Source organism: Spodoptera frugiperda, chromosome 4, assembly GCF_023101765.2.
Source record: "Spodoptera frugiperda isolate SF20-4 chromosome 4, AGI-APGP_CSIRO_Sfru_2.0, whole genome shotgun sequence".
NCBI lineage: Eukaryota > Metazoa > Arthropoda > Insecta > Lepidoptera > Noctuidae > Spodoptera > Spodoptera frugiperda.
In genome coordinates this window covers 8,962,601-8,980,342 of record NC_064215.1, presented here as the reverse complement: position 1 = coordinate 8,980,342, position 17,742 = coordinate 8,962,601, and the positions used below count along the sequence as shown (strand labels likewise).

The 17,742-nt window shown below is 38.4% G+C and overlaps 1 protein-coding gene across 1 annotated transcript in view; it reads right to left on the bottom strand.

The window, feature by feature from the left end:
- LOC118272847 (GTP-binding protein Rhes) overlaps positions 1-17,742 on the bottom strand; it is a 76,247-nt gene that overhangs the window by 17,154 nt on the left and 41,351 nt on the right. The window contains exon 3 of the mRNA XM_050707967.1: positions 9,779-9,972. Coding sequence (XP_050563924.1) covers positions 9,779-9,972 — 194 coding nt within the window. The remainder of the gene's footprint in view (positions 1-9,778; positions 9,973-17,742) is intronic.

Genomic DNA, 17,742 nt, shown 5'->3' with positions numbered 1-17,742 from the left:
TGCTTATTTTCTCTTTTAGAATATCTAAATTATTTGAAGAGGGACACCTTCTCAGATTCGCAAGAGCCAAACGCCGCTTCGCAACAGCCCTGGACAATTCTGAAGACCAATATGGTTTTGGCTTGAATGAGTTACTTATGTTTTGAGGGATTCTTATATTTGGAATATACTTGTCCGCGGCTTTTTGTATTAAATTATATAATTGGTCATATGAACTCTGAGGATCTTGGGAAATTATGTAGTTTTGTAATTCATTATCTATAAATGTAGTATACGAAGTCCAATCAGATTTTTTAAAATTTCTTTTCGTTTGATAATCACGGCTTGTATTAAGCAAGCAGTTTAATTTAATTATTAAGTGATCACTACCGAGTGATTCGTTTGTTGGTTTCCACGTAAATAACAAGGACAAATCTACAGAAACAAATGAGATATCAGGACTAGATTGCTGGAGAACACCATCAACCATCCTGATTCTCGTGAAGCTACCATCGTTTAAATGAATGAAATTATAATCCAACATGGAGTCAAATATTTCTGAGCCGCGTCGATCAGTTCTTCGAGACCAATTAGAGTGGTGAGCGTTAAAATCCCCTAAGATAAGAGTTTTACTATTACCGATAGAAAAGATTGTGTCCCAATCGCATTGCGTGGTGTGTACCGTCGACGGGCAATAAATGGAAATTATGTTCTCAATATGCTGACAATTTAGAATCTTAATATGTAATAATTCTATACCAGGATTACGACTTTGTGTAGTACAAACAATAGACTTAACAGAGCGATGGGTCATAATGGCGACACCGCCGTAACCATCTTCTCTGTCTAACCTGTACGTATTATATTCGCTGATTCTAAAAGAACTCTCGGGTTCCAACCAGGTCTCGCTCAACACGGCAATGTGTATTTTTTCTTGACTTAGGTATAATTCAAGTGAATGGTATTTGGGCCGTATACTTTGGCAATTCCATTGTATTATATTTAAGTTCGTAAAATTATTATCATTAGCCATTTCCTACGATTAAATGAAATATCGAGTCAATAGATAAGCTACTTACAATTTTTTGTTTCAGCCACTCTGTGAATATGGAAATTGATTGCTGGATTTTAATCTGAAGTGATTCTTTGCTTTTTATAATATTTCTTATTTTACTAATCAAATGCCAAAAACTTAGATTATTTAAAGATTCATCTGAATGTTTGTTCCTAGTTACTAATGGTACGTCCGGGTTTTCTGAGGAATCTGAAGATTCGGGGTTATGATGCCATGGTATGTCCTTTGTAGGCGTGGGAGTCATTGGTCGGCGCGGCTTCTTCAAATTCCGTTTGGGCTTAGGTAGTATATTTGTTGTCGCTGTGTCTGGGCAGTCCATTTCATAAGCTGTGTCGTCATTTCCATGCACTGGAACTGGAGTGGTTTTTGTAATCTCTGCATAAGTCGGCCCATCTTCGGAGACAGGATTAGCAACCACTCTAGGAGCTTGGACAGGGGAAGGAGGAACGTACATGGTCAGCGCCTTCCTATAGGTGCAGTTAAACTGTGACATAATATCTCGTATCTTCTTTTCCTTCTTAAATATTGGGCATGCTTTATCAAGCGCCATATGATCACCCGAGCAATTCACACACGTGAATGATGTGGCTGTACAGTTATGGTGTTTTTGTGAGCACTTGGGACAAACAGGTTGTTTGGATGGGCAACTTATCTTTAAATGGCCGAATTTCCAGCAGTTAGCACATTGGGTAACTGGGAATACAAACCGCTCCACTGGGATCCTCAAGCTGTAAATATAGACATAAGGTGGCAAAGAAGGACCTTTGAATCCTAGCCGAATGGTTTCACTCGGAGTCCAGCCGTTACCCTCAGGGTCATCCGAGCAACGTTTATTTAACCTCTTGACCGATATAATTTCAGCACTGCTTGATAAATTACTTTTAAGATCCTCATCAGAGATATCCAGTTCCATTCCTCTAATAAGTCCATACGATACACCTACTTCCGATGTTTTTTGACAAGACCAACCCATGTCGGTAAACACCGAACAGTTTATGAATTCCTCTGCGCCGATATCATTATCAAAGGTAACTAACATTTTATTCCGATGTACGTATTTAATCTTATAGATCTTGTCACTAGCAATGTTGTGTGTCTTAAATAGTCGTGCTAAAGCGAATTGTTTCGGCAAAGGTTCTTTACACGTCACATATACTTGTATCATTTCTTCTCTTCTATTCTCAACTTGTTGTTCCCTATTACATATGAGTTTGCTTCGTCCTCTATTAACTACGTTCCATCCTTCTTCTGAAGAGTTTTCATCTCTTGTCCTTTTCCTTCTTATCAACTCCGATTCACCTTGTTGTGTATTGTCCTCAAGTTCCATATTTGTACCGTCTTCTAACTCATCAGCACTCGACAATGTGTGAGTGAAATTCAATTCACTCATATGCACAAAGCAACAGCTGCAGGCCCGACCGGAGAAACCGGTTGGCCCGCGCGTGAACAAAATACGCAATAAGCGCTTAGTTAAATATAGCAAATAATAGTAAAACGTCCGATCACAAGAAAGCTTCGTGCGGAAGTGAGAATATTAAGTTAAAACATGAAAAATATGCATTTAATTATGCATATTTTAAAAAAACGCGCAGTACGAATGTCACTGTCACTGTCAACTGAAAATTAAATCGTACTCAAAAGATGCCATATTGTTTTGAAAAGCATAAGACAATTTAAAATTAGAATCGGAACAATTGAAATTGGAACGACTTTAGAAATAATTTGATTCCTCGTTCAACGGTTATTTTTAATCAACTGTTTGAGTTTATTAACTTCGAATCACAGTATTATTGTAAATTCTATTTATACTAGCGTTAGTACAAGGTTTCATTTGAGTAGTATATCAGTACCCTTAATATGAGTTTGCTTTACGTTTAAAGTAATCGAAACTAGTGTGCGTTCGGTTCGTTCAATATTCAGATATTAATTTGACTATATTATACCTACTTTTTTTTCACGCTTACTTTAAGCAAAAAAATATGCTATGGGATGTTAAAAAAGCTATAGCATTGTAACTTTCAGTCGTGTAAAAATATCATAGAAAATAGACTTCACTGACTATTCGAAATAAACACCAATTTTGACTACATGAATGTACAGCAATATGATCCTTGTTGCTATGCCTGACATAAACAACAGAGAGTTCAATTTAGGTTGCATGGATCGCGACATCGATTTCCTACCGGATCTGACACGCGCACACATGCAACCTCCGATCGCAGATTGGTTTAAAATCTAGGTTTTCATTAAGTATCTATGTTGTTCAAGGACTTCAAACTAAGTTTTAGAATGTGTTTGAAATGATAAGTTAAATTATATGTTTGTACTTTTGTAGCAAGGTATATCAGGAATCCGGAGCTGCGGAGTTCTTAGCGGGATACAGGGTCTTAGGAGTAGGAACGGGGTAGTTTTTAGACAGTAAGAGGCTGACACTCTTTCTCTTCTAACCCAAGGTGGGAGAAGACATTGTATGATTTCATCCTCTAAAAAAAATCGGGGCACCCGCCTCGACAAGCAGGAATAGGAACGGGGCGATTTTTAGTCAGTAAAAATTCGACACTCCTCTCCTCACCCATGGCGGGAGAAGTCATTGGATGATTTACCCGCATAAAAATATGTATACCAAGAAATGCTTTTAGATTTGCGCAGAAGTACATAAGGTTCATATAATTATGTATTATGTCTAAAACAAAACTTAAGAACACAACATACACTCCAGCTACCCAGACTAGTAGCTAGGTATATAGTACAGAAACTCATCAAAATCGATCTCACGGCCCAATTTTCAAAGGTATGTCGTCAATAACATATTTTCTTGAACAATGGCGCCGTCCTTCTCCTATTTACACCAACACAAAGCCTAAACGCCGTACATTTCACGTTTTATTCCTTCAATTAGGTCTGTGACACTAAACCCCAGCCTACATTAGCCGTCCCGAATAAAGTTTAACTCATAAACTTGTTATTAACCATTCGTATGGGACTGACCCGTTAGGGATGTGACAGACGTACAGCGTGGACGCTGCGTAACGAAGCGTGCTTGGTGGTACAATGAGAAATATTACATTTTGTAAAAATGTAATCTCGATATTTAACTAACGTCTTATAGCAATCAAAAAATAAAACCTTGAAATATGACTGTCAAAAAGTTGATGTTGCAAGTAACATTCTTAACATACACATTCAAGGCCGATTATTAAACCTGTTCAAACATTTCCTCAAACATGTGTCATTATTCTCATCACAGAGAACCCAAACTTTGAAATTCCCTAAAACTGTTATTTCGCAACACATAAAATAGTTTTTCCTCACCCGACATACGCGGTCTTACATATGACATCTGATTGTGCTTTAAAACTAAGCGTCGTGTACAATTGTCGCTGCGATTTCTAACGTACGTCTGTGACCCCCTTAAGAGTTAAAGGTGAGGTGAACAAAAGCGTTTCTCGTTTATCTGCACTTGACTCCACGGCTTTATTGTAAGAGAAAATGGCGGAATGTCCTTCACAACATGAGGAAGAATGACCAGTACTTAATAGTTTATTTTTACACCTTTTATTGTGCGCTTTGTTAAACTTAGATTCTGAGAATCTAAGATAGGTACTGGTGAAAGACGTGTTCACAGAATCGTGTTCGAAAATTATCCTTTCTTTATAGAACATTAATTCGTGTGGGAAAGTCATGCTTCAGCACGAATGGGCCAGCTCGACCCGAGTGATACCACGCCCTCACATAAAACCGACGTGAAACAATGTTTGCGTTGTGTTATGTTATATAAATAAGGTTACCGGATCTTCCCAATCCCCGATTCTCCAACAACCCTTAAATTCCTAACCCCCGAAAAGGCCGGTAACACACTTGTAACGCCTCTGGTGTTTCAAGTGTCCATGGGCGGCGGCGATTGATTACCATCAGGTGATCCGTCTGCTCGTTTACCGGCTGCCACATTGAAGATTGCATGTAACTTTAGATTCGCTAAAATAGAAGTAACCGATAGTTCTGTAAAATCACAGAAGTCTGAGGGATTAAAGAACAAATATTATTCAGTATTATATAGAACAAAAAATTCTCAAAAGCAAGCTTTATTTCAAAAGCAATAACGATCGAATTTCCTTATTACACGTTCGCGGAAACCAGTAGTAGAGTGAACGAAATTACACAGGGAACTGTAGACTGCGTTTTATTTTACATGGTTCAAACGTCAGTTATAAAAGTTTTTGATAAATAACGAACAACACGTTGTAGCTCGCACGTGCAAACTTTTGTTTTGCCGCCACGTCACACGTTTAAATTAGGAACAAAAGTTCAATTTGAATTTGTATAAGGCCAGGACTAAAGGTGGCGAGGTGAAGCGATACTTTTTAATGGAATTTTATTTTTAAATGACGTTTAGTTACTTCGTGTTCTACGAGTAGTTTAATGAATTTTGTACCATATCAGAGTTTGTAGTTGGTTTTAATTTTAATAAGAGTTAGTTCCAATCAAGAGATTCTAAATGGGAAATGAAATTCCAAGCAACAGCCGTCAGTTCAATTGATTGTAAACTGACACATGCGTGCTGCCATCTGAACAGGTCCGCTCAAACTGTTGTTGTTCTTTCCTCAAAAGACCACAACAGAATTAACTCATCACTCACATCTTTCTTTATTTGATTTGTCTGGACTTTAAAAGAGACTATGACCTCTAAGTTTGTTTCGGCATTTCTTCTCAGAGTAGTCCGAACGGAAATCCTCATCTAGTTATTTTAAAGACAGACGTGTAAAAGTGTTATCTTTTAACCTATTTGCAAAAATAAATAATCATTTATCATTTCAAGCATTTACTTTAATTAAATGAAATACGTGAAAGACAAAATCCTCACCCACTACCACCCTCAAAAGGAGTAATGTATGATTTTCCCCCTCAAAAAGAAAGATAGGTATAATGATTGGAACTTCTGTATTTATTTTCACGGTTTACCTTTAAAACTGTTTAATTCCATGATATGTGAACATGTCAGTAACTGTACCGGGCGGTAAATAATTTTACTTTTGAATGAGAAATGGAAAGAACTTTATTTTCGTGTGTATGTTGCTTAATTATGTTTCTTCTGTATATATTTGTTAATTAATGTAACTGTTACGTTTATTTCGTAAATGAACGTTTTGAGCAGAATATGTTGTTGCAATTATAGTTGCTGCTCATAGGATTTTTGCTTTCTTACCTTTGTTTGACAAATTGTTACCAAAGGCTCTTTTTTCCTTTATTTTCAAATTGCTTTATTGCAGGGTTACATTTCACGGGTAGCGCGACTGGTATACATATTGTTGATGGCATCGCCGCTATCAACAAAATGTATATAGAGATTTACTCACGTGGTGTCTGCTTGGTTGAGCAACCAATCTGGCGGCACAACCAGTTCGGACACTAGTACTTAGAGGTCCTATTGCAGTGAGAATCTATTGTAGTGTAGTGTAGGGACTCAGGTTTTGTTTGGTGACTAGTTACTACTAGGTAGCTTACGGACACCACATGGAGTAACCAGTCGCGTCACCACCATGGTGAAATATAGCCCTTATTCTTTTTTTTTTTTTTTTTGAGGGTGGAAAATCATCCAATGACTTCTCCCGCCTTGGGCGAGGCGAGAGGGAGTGTCAGACTCTTACTGACTAAAAACCACCCCGTTCCTACTCCTGCCCGTCGAGCCGGAGCCCCGGTAAACCCGCTAGGTAGTCCGCAGCTCCGGATTAGGCATCAGCCCTACTGGGCCCCATCTGTGGTGGTCTGATGGCTCTTTGAGGCGCGCGCAGAACGCGACGCGCCGCACGCACGGGTCTGGTTCTGGTCGGGCGGCGATTTACCTTTGCTCACCGTCCGCAGACCCGCACTTACGGTGGCCGGAGATCGTCGCGCGATCCCCGACGCCCGGAGTGTCTCTCGCGACGGCTGGGGCGTGAGGAGGTTGTTCGTTCCCTCACGCGCCCCGCCTCCTCCTTAGCTAGCATGACTGCTTCGCAGAAGGAGGAGACGGCATCCCAGTCCCCCTCGCTCCGCACCATGGCTTGTATCAGTGCCGGACGCGAGAGGGCGCCGTCGCCGACCACATCCCTGAGGACACGGCGGTGCTCAGCCCACGCAGGGCAGACCGCAAGCGTATGTTCCACCGTGTCCTCCGGGCGGTCTTCGCAGTGATGACACCCGGGCGTTTCCTCCCGCCCAATAAGAAACAGGAACCTACCGAAGCTTCCATGTCCGGTAAGCACCTGCGTCAGGCGGTAGGTGAGGACGCCGTGGCGCCTCTCTAGCCACTCCTCAAAGAGGGGACTTACCGCTGCAATGACAGCGAGCCCAATAGCCCTTATTCTGGCAGATCAATGATAGATAATGGTTTCCATTTTAAAATGAAAAGAATAACACTTTAATCCGTTTCAATTCTTCTCTATGACTCTCTGTGGCGTAGCGTAGCTTAACGGAACCTGAATTTATTTTTTTTCAAGGGGGAAAATCATCCGTTGTCGCACATTGAGGCCCCGTATAATTGGGACGACAGATAAGGCGTTACCTACGCCCCTGATTGACTCTAAACTCGTTTAAACTCAAGAGGACATTACACTATTATTCTGTACTTTGTTCCAAATGTGGTCTGTTCCATACTTTGTCTTAAATATGGCCACACGTTTGTGCCTATCACTAATTAGTCGAACAAAAGTCACAAAGTTTCCCCCGCGGCCGTACATTGTTGCATTCATAACTAACAGCACAAAGTTGTGCGGATATCCATTCAAACTGTGTATGTACACAAAGTGACTATTACTGGGAACTAGGGATGTGGGAGAGTGGGGAGAACTATTGCCTTTATAACAATTTTTATTATACTGGAATATAGTTTACACTAGCTTCTGCAAGCAGCTTCAACCGTTCATCGGACTAGGTCGAAACTTTCAACCTGTTCACGTGGGATAAAAAGTATCCTATCACCCAAGTCAGCTCATACCTTGTCTGTTATCCCAAATTTCATCAAATCCGTTCAGTAGTTTCATCGTGATTGACGGACAAACGGAAATTACGGAAATCTCTCTTATGTAGAAGAAGCTTCTAGTTCAGCTATAAAGAAATGCCTATTGATATTGTTCGTATATTATATTAGTATAAAGAAAACCGAAATAAAATTCGGCATCAATAATATAATACAGTAACAAATGCTTCAACACAACATTCACACAACTGACAGCATTCAGAATACACACTGAACAGCAAACACTAAACGCCACCTAAAACCAATCGATGCACTAGAAATTACATTAGCAATCGATTACAGCGACCGCAGCGCGCGTCCCATCACTAGCAAACATGGCAGAGGTTTGTGAACATTCGTATAGTAATCTCAATGGATGCCACTAGCGTCTATACAGTGTGTGTCATAAATATGAAATGGTATGTTCGTATGGAAAAATATTAATAAACCAGTACGGTAATGAAATTACATACAAGTGGCCGAAGTGCTAATATTAATATTTTTCAGAACAGACGTTTTAAGGTTTTTATAGATTTTTAAAGACACTTTGGCATATTTAACTAAGTTTTGGTAATTTTAGCACTTCGGCCCTTGTCTTACCGAAGGTAAGCAATGTGGTTTTATTTAAACTTTGTTTTAAAGATTAGACCGAAAACTTCAAACTAATTACATATATTCCCGCGATATGGCATTGAGGGGGCGAGGCATATTAGTTACACCTGTGAATGTAGCCGTGTAGCTATGAGCGTAGGTTGACGTTAAAATGTTTTATGAATGTTTTCTTTTTTTGTGTAGGGACAAAGCCAAGTTAAAGTCTATATAGGGTGACTGGTAATTAGTGAACGATATTTAAACACGTGATTGTACTCATGATTACAAACAACTTTCCCAAATAAACTTTTTTGGTATACTCATTAGTTTTATTTTTATCACAATAACAACTATATAACATTTAATATTTATGACACACGCTGTATCTGTGTACATAGAATAATGAATGGAACAACGCCATCCATCAAATGGTGTTAGAGTATTTTGTTCTGTATTGCATAGTGGACAGGGCACTATTTGTTTTTTTGTGTTTTATTTGTTTTTTATTTGTAAACGTGTATCGTATGAAAAATTGCCTAACTAATTGGTTTGACAAAGGATTATGTTAGCAATTTGTAAATGTTGCTTGTCATCATATCAGTTGCAAGGCATATACCGCTATCTATATAGGCCTGGGCCTACCAATGACTTTCAGATCAGCTTCTTGCTCCTGTAGAGACACTAGCTGCCTCAGACGCTACCTGCATCCTGTTGCTTCTTGCGATCTTCATCAGGTTGTATCTATATAAGTATATTATGTCCATCTTGCGGTTAGTGGACGGCTTTACTACAGATGATAATTATATCATGAGTGAATATTATGACGTAGTATATTAATGACTGCACGGTTGGCGCTAAGGTGACTATCCTTATCTACTATCCTTATGACTGGTTGCTGAGTAACTTGTCGCGGATTCGATACCCTTACGAAAAGTCTCGGAGTGTCATAATGTGAACGTTGTATGTTTGTAAACGCACCCACGACACAGGAGAAAAGCCTAATGTGGGGCAACATTAATAAAAAAACAAAATTAGTTATTTAATGAGTAAACTCCAACCTAACTTTGTCCAAACTATTGTCAACCTTATGATCTAGAAAAAACAATCGAAAATCAACCAAAAGAGACAAATATACTGACCAGTAAGAAAAGACAGTCTCCTCATAGCTGGAAACGGATGGTTTCCCGATGTATCCAGAAGGTCCAGTTGGTACACCTCGCCCCTGATGCGGTACAGCTTTCGATGGAAGTCTTCAATAGTTGGGGTGTAGCTGTCTTCGAACTTTGTGCCCAGAAACCTGGACACTAGTGATGTCTTGCCAACACGTGCTGACCTGAGGAAGAAGAAAGCAAGTTAATGAATAGATATGTACATGTGCATGTCACCGAAAAATAACAAGATCCGTAAGTTTATCAATCTACTAGGAAGTTTATAAACTTTCGTAGGATTCTAAACGGGAGATAAATTGTAATATTTTACGTCCACAGTAACAGTCAACTAATCAGATCGCGCGTAGCGTTTGGTTACTGCTTACTTATTATTTTACCACTCGTAAAATTCAAAAAGTTCAGTAAGTTTATCAATTTACGAAAATGTGGACGTAAAATATTACAATAATTTATCTCCCGTTTAGAATTCTACGAAAATTTATAAACTTCCTAGTGGATTGATAAACTTACGGATCGTTTTATTTTCCGGTGACATATACATTTTTTCATAAAGTCTTTGCTATATATTGTATCACGTTTTATGATATATTTCCGTCGTGTGTCGCGGAATGCTGCTCATGAATATGAGCCTCTAGCATGGCTTGAAACTAGTCGAGTTCCTCGTCAAACAGTTACGTGAGTCAGCCGATAACATAATAATTGATTTAGTACGTCCCACGAAAGTTAAAATTAAAAAAGAGATATGAATCTGTTTAGATTTGTCGCTTCTATTTTCTTTAAGCCTTTAACTGCCATGTTTGAACAAAACTGTTGAAGGCAAATCCTCCAATAACGTAGGTCACCTACGTGACAGTTAACGTGTTAATACTAATAACCGAGACGACCAATCCGTTTAAGGTACTAATAAAATGAGTCAATTAAAATTAAAAGACCTTATTAACAGTATACCTTTTTTTTTGAGGGGGAAAAATCATCTAATGACTTCTCCCGCCTTAGGTGAGGCGTGAGGGAGTGTCAGACTCTTACTGACTAAAAACCACCCCGTTCCTTCTCCTGCTTTGAGCCGGAGCCCCGGTAACCTTTTACGTTGTCCGCAGCTCCGGATTAACAGTTTATCTAAGACCATAATTACATATCAAAACCAAAAACTCTACACAGCATCTTCATAAAATTCTCAACCAAACACAATCCACAAACTGATATACAACAAAAAATATTCCGAATAATAAACGTTCAAAGCGAAGTAATCAAAAAATACCGAGAAATCCATCGCTTTTTGTAATCGCTGCTAAGTCTGATATACTTGGATGATCAAAGACCTTCTGCTGACGACCGGAACCCAAGGCTTACGTGCTCTTAGGATCGCGGAAGCTAACAGAATCCTTAATCAAGCCTCCTCAAGACAACTGATGGAACTTTTATACGTACTTAAGTCGAATTCTAGAAACAGAAATGCGACCTAAGTAGTGGAGTGTTTTAGGTTTTATTTTGTTTGTGAGTTGTTTTTGTTTTAAGGGGGAGGCTTGTTTAACAGTGGACGTCTTCCGGCTGATGATGAGTTGTTTTTGTTATGAGCTGCTGTTCATTTGCAAATAATACTTGTTGGTCGAGTTCTCCTGCAAGCAAAGGTAGTGTGGCTTACCGGTGCTTGCAGAGGTAGTGATGTAAAAATGCATCTGTTTGTAGTTTGGACATAGTATTGGGAATATTGGGAAGGGCGGTAATTTGGCCTACGGTAACCTCACACAACGCAAGCGTTGTTTCACGTCGTGTTTCTGTGAGGCCGTGGTACTATTCCTGCCGAAGCATGGCTCTCCCACACTTAATACTGCACCTTGTACTAGAGCTGCGGACTACCTAGCAGGTTGCCAGGGCTCCAGTCGAAGAGCAGGTGTACGAACCGAGTGGATTTTAGTCAGTGAGAGTGTGAAACTGCCTCCAATGATTTTTCTCGCCTTGGGTGAGGCGAGGCAAAAATGCTCTATGCAGGTGTAGATAGATGCGATAATAGAAAGAAACCTCAGAAAATATTACTTAATATATTCATCACTCAGTCTATACAGCTGTGTCTAAACAACGATCTCCTTAATTTGAAAGTACAAAGAGCTATGAATATAAAACTAAACAATAAAAAATAAAACTTCGTAGGTATTGTAGAGAGCTACGTTTAAAAAGTTTAAATAAAAATACGACATAAACTTTGAATACTCCCACTTATAAATTTAATAAAATCCAGCAGTGCATTTTCGGGTGCACTGTGGGTGAAAGCATTGCTCTTTAAAACAAAAAAAAAAACATGGTTGAGTGCCCAGTTGAAAGCCGGGAGCCGAATATAAAATTCTTTTAATGTCCAAACAGAGCTATGTTCTACAATTTCATACTTTCTGTCATAATTGAACCAAAGGATTGCAGTTTTCTGCGTATTTTTAAGCCAAGCTAAAAATAATGCAACGTGAAAATGAGATTCGTATTATTTTTGCATTTTTCTCGCGCTATCCTAACTAAAAAGCTTTTGTGTTTTTATGACTAATGTTTTTAGACTGAGAACACTTTGTTTTTAAAAATATATTTGGTTACTTTTAGAGTAAAATGACAACGAAGCGAGATACAATAACAACAGACTTTTAAACTACTATAGTATAGTACATTAAAGTAGGCAAATTCTATTCTCATACCATCATACCCTGATAATGTTATCACATCACACATCACATCATAGCCACTGCTGACCAAAAGCCTCTTATCGCTCGGAAAAGGTTTAAGCATTAATCACAGCGCTTTCTCAATACGGGTTGGCGATTTCAAACTTATAATCAGAAATTATAAGTCCAGATTTCCTCACGATGTTTTCCTTCACACTTAGTAAATAATGTTAGAAAGCACTACATGTGCTTTCTAACATTATTTAGACTTGGAAAATGTGACATTAACATGTGTGTACTCTGCCATTGATAGATAGGTTTCTGCACCCTCACGTATAAGTAGCAGGCGTCTTAAACCTCCGAACCACCACGATATTTCATAAAATACACCATGTATAAAAAAAAATAAACCCGAAAGCCATTAAAAAGTATATTATCTTGACACTTTTACATTAAAAACTCGTTAACCCCACTCCACAACATATAAGTAGGTAAGTATAGCATCAGACGGGAGGATCTCTAATGCGATTTCAAAAGGTCACCAAATCCGTTTCTCTAAGAATTGTCGTTGGAAAATGGAAAAGAATAGCTTTAAGGTAAGCGTCCACAGGGCCACATCATAAACATTCCATCTGACGTCATCAGTACACATCGCATGTAGGCATTGCTGATGATGCGGTCCCTACGATGCGGATCAGTGGACGCAGTTGTATGAGTTTCTATACAAGACAAACTAAAATCCGTTGCGTGCGATTCGTACGATGCGGGCCTGTGGACGCTTACCTTAAAGGTTCATTGTTTGTTACTTAATATCGGCCATGATTGATTGCGTCACTACCCAGTGTTTACCCTTGGAGACTCTCGCGTAAGTGGCTATTTATCTGTGACCTTCAGTTTTGGGATTAAAGAGTGGAGATAGGCCGTAGTGTAGAAGAGTTGGGGAGCTATGGAACATTTTTTCTCCTTTCTAGTTACAATGAAGAATGTTAAGAAAATATTGTATACCAGGACAGATAACACTGCTATACAGTCATTTTGCGGAAGGCATACTTGAAGTCGATTTTGTATAAGACGAGTGTGCTGATAACGGGAAAAATACCAATGAAAAATGCGAAGATACTGACATATACCAGGAGACATTCTGATCGTTTCACTACATATAATTTTTAGGTTAAAAAGCTACTTTAAGCAATTGGGACGAGCAAAATAGCTTCACTAGAGTACTACCACGTTTACAAACATACACATGCACATGACACCCAGACCCAAAGCAACAGCAACTCAATGTGTGGATCACACAAAAAGTTACTACGTGCGGAAATCGATTACGTCTAATATGCGTTTACAAACATACATGTTCACACGCACATGACACCCAGACCCGAAACAACAATTTGTTGATCACACAAAGAGTTGCTCAGCTACACGTTGCACGGTAGCCAGTTGCCCAGCCACCGTGCCAACCGAATTAAACCTTATAATACAATAAAGTATTAATGCGAAATTACTCAAGAAAAGTCTTCTCACTCCATACATCTACATTATCACCCAATAATCATAAATAGCACTTTAATATAATAAAAGTTCGTTGACGCCACCCATAAGCAATTCAGTGTCTTAATACACTAATAACAAGGTACTTTTTCAAATATCCTCATAATTACTCAATTTAAAAAATGCGAGGTTCTAATTATGAGCTGCCACTCATTAATAATTCAAGGACACGGTAGCCAATATAGGGTCCAGGGTGTTCCGCGAATTTTAATTAGGTTTATAATTAAGGGTTTCATATCATTAAGATTTAAGTGGCTGACGAATATTCTAATACGGCTATATTTAGAAATAGCACATGAAAATTGAGTGATTTTATATTTATTTATTTTTGTATATAGCGCCTTTTATCCCCAAACGGTTAGGCATAAGCACATTATGGCAAGTAATACCACTGTACAATGTACGTCAATTTTTCACTTTTATCTTGTAAGTCCCTTGTAATAGGTGGTAAACCTATGACTCCGTGCTACTACTGAGAAATTTTTTTTTGTTTTGTTTAAATTGAAATAAGGCCAGCAATACTTTGTCCGACCCGGGAATCGAATCCGAGATCCCTTGTCCGGTAATTGCAATTGCGATCACTTGACCAACGAGGCAGTCGAATATTCTAATACGGCTAAATTTAGAAGTAGCAAAAGTAAAACTGAGCTACCTTTTATTCAATTACATTTCTATTTATCCGAGTTATAAGTGACAGTTGTTGATACTGGCAGGAAATAATGTTGCAAAATAATTATTTAAATTTTGAATTGCGAACTTTGTTTTTAAACGAGACAGGGATTCGAATTTTGTTTGTCGAAAAAACGGACTTTGTTTTTTAATTTGTGATTTTAAAAAAGGTTTTATTTATTTACTTTGTTTACATAATAAAATAAAAAAAACATTGGATTGTACACTTTACTTATTAGCGTTCAAAAATATTGTCAAGTTGGGAAAGATAATCATGTTTCGAAAATTATTGGAGCATTTCTTTCTATAAAATAACAAAATGTTCATAGAAATGCCGCTACCAACGAACGAATATCTTAGTTTCAGTCAATGTAAGAACAAAATAAAAAAGATTTATTTGCAAAAACAGATTATGGTACTTGAAAAATGTGCTTGGTGGCCCCAACCACATTTTTCAAGTACCATAATCTGTTCTTTTAAGCAAGATATGCCTATGTTAGGAGACTCCGCTCTTTCACAATAAGACGTGCATAATAGTTACTCTAGTTTACTTACATAATTTAATATCAGCAATGTAATCAAAGGTTAGTATGTAATAAATATAAAAATAAAAAAATGTTAAGTCTTTCACTGCCAATAGAAAACTGTTGAAGGCAAATCCTCCGCTAACGTCGATCACCGGTGACCACCACGTTCAATGTGTTAAAAGAATAGTTATTAATCATCAGCCTCAATAATAAAACGAAAGACCAAAGATACCATACAACCACAACATCAACTAGTCTAGTTCACTTTGTGTTCTACACGTTCATATTTATTTTATTCGGACTGCAAAAGGTTTTCGGATCAGGGGATGTTGAAAGCATGACGCCTGAAACAGGGTTCCGTGTAAATCCGATTTGTAGATGGCGAGAATATCCCTCAGTATGACTGATCTTTGAGTATAGGTACCTTTAGTGTAGTACATACTTGCAAGGGTTGTGATGTTCTAACGAATGTATTATGTAGGTGGTGTGTAAAGCTATTGGTTGCATGATAATGTATATGTTCCTACACGTGTCGTAAAAAGTTAAGTATTGAGGTATTTTGAGAACCGGATAACTGTGCTGTTTTATAAATCTAAACCTTTTAAATCCAACATTGTTATCAAATGTTTTTATTTTTTATTTTTATATGTATATAGTATCAGCCGGTAAACGAGCAGACGGATCACCTGCTGGTAAACAATCTGCGCCGCCCATGGACATTTGAAACACCAGAGCCGTTATAAATGCGTTGTCCGCCTTTTGGAATTAGGAATTTAAGGATTGTTGGCAAGGGAGGTAATTGGGCCTCCGATAACCTCAATCACACAACGAACGAAACACAACGCTAGCGTTGGTTCACGTCGGTTATCTGTAGTATCACTGCGGTCGACCCGGCCCATTCGTGCCGAAGCATGGCTCTCCCAGAATGATGGTAAATGCCAATATTGTTTGAAGGAATAACAGTTCAAAAATGTACAAAAACACGATAATGTACGAAAATCGTTTAACACTCTATTCGCACACGAAACGTGTTGCAACATTATGAGAAATATGTCCACTACACCACAAAGCATACACAAACAAACGCTTTACCAAAACAATAACAATCCCCAAATCCTTTGTATACTTAGACCTACGTACTACGTACACGTTACCTCCAAACTCATATAAACCCAGTCTCTAATTTAATTAAATCCGAGCTGAACGTAGATTGCCAAATGCATTTTACTTAAAACCACGTAAATTGTAGAAAGCGCCACATCTCGTTATCTCGAGCCCGAAGACAAAGCATTACACCACTTTGTGCTACCCGAACAACGACGATGCACTACCCGAACAACGACGATGCACTACAATCTCTACGTTTAAGTTCCGCCGTAAGAGTATGAATGTGACAAAGGTACGAGGGTTTTATTGTGAGCCTTTTAGTTGCGACGATTCATTTCATACTCTGTCGTAAATGAGTAGGTAGACGTCCAAAAAGTCTTTAATTTTTTTGTAGTTAGATTTTTGTGCCGGAAATGTTATATTTGGAAAATTCTAAAATCTATCGGAAAATTTAATATTTTGGGAAGATGCTTTTGCAGGTAAGCTTGTGATTTTTAGGCACGGTGCAGTATGCGAGAGAAGGAATGTAGTGTGCGAGATTTAGAAGTTTCTTAGCATTGATATGGAAATTAATCTTCAACTTAACAATAGCAATAAAATAGACACGATATTTTGACCAAAATCTACAAGTATAGAAACAAAATAATTGAATTAAATATGAACTTCGTCTAATTCATTCCCCGTATAATTGAATCGAACAATATTCTCAGCCCCGTTTAGACAACGACCGTTTATACATTGGGCGCCATCTTCTTTGGTACAATCATCTACAAAATTAAATAAGTACATGCGCGTTGCGTTCCGCGCGCGCCTCAAAGAGCCATCAGACCACCACAGATGGGGCCCAGTAGGGCTGATGCTTAATCCGGAGCTGCGGACTACCTAGCGGGTTTACCGGGGCTCCGGCTCGACAAGCAGGAGTAGGAACGGGGTGGTTTTTAGTCAGTAAGAGTCTGACACTCCCTCTCGCTTTGCCCTGGCGAGAGAAGTCATTGGATGATTTTCCCCCGAAAAAAAAAAAAAAAAAAAAAAAAAAAAAAAAAAGGGCCATTATTTGCAGAAAATACTCCGGTGCAACTCTTTATTTGTTGAGAAATATTTCCCGACACGTCCTGGCGCCGCGGTGGTTCTAGAAGAACGTGTCTTCCATAGTTTGGTTGATCGGATCACAATCTGTGTAATGCTGTTCAGTCTTTATTTTATAACTGTGAGCAATTTGTTTACAATACTTCTTTGAGTTCTGTATTTCCCTTTAGTTTTGTTTTCTTTAAAACTTATTTGCGTTCACACAGTGTCATATATGTGTGTATTTGACTCACATGTTCCGCCCAAACGGAAGGGAACCGTTTGTTCTTTTTATCGATTTTGTTTTTTTTTTGTTTACTTTGGATTTCTACACACTAGAATTTTGAGTAAGGAACGTTTGACTTTGTCT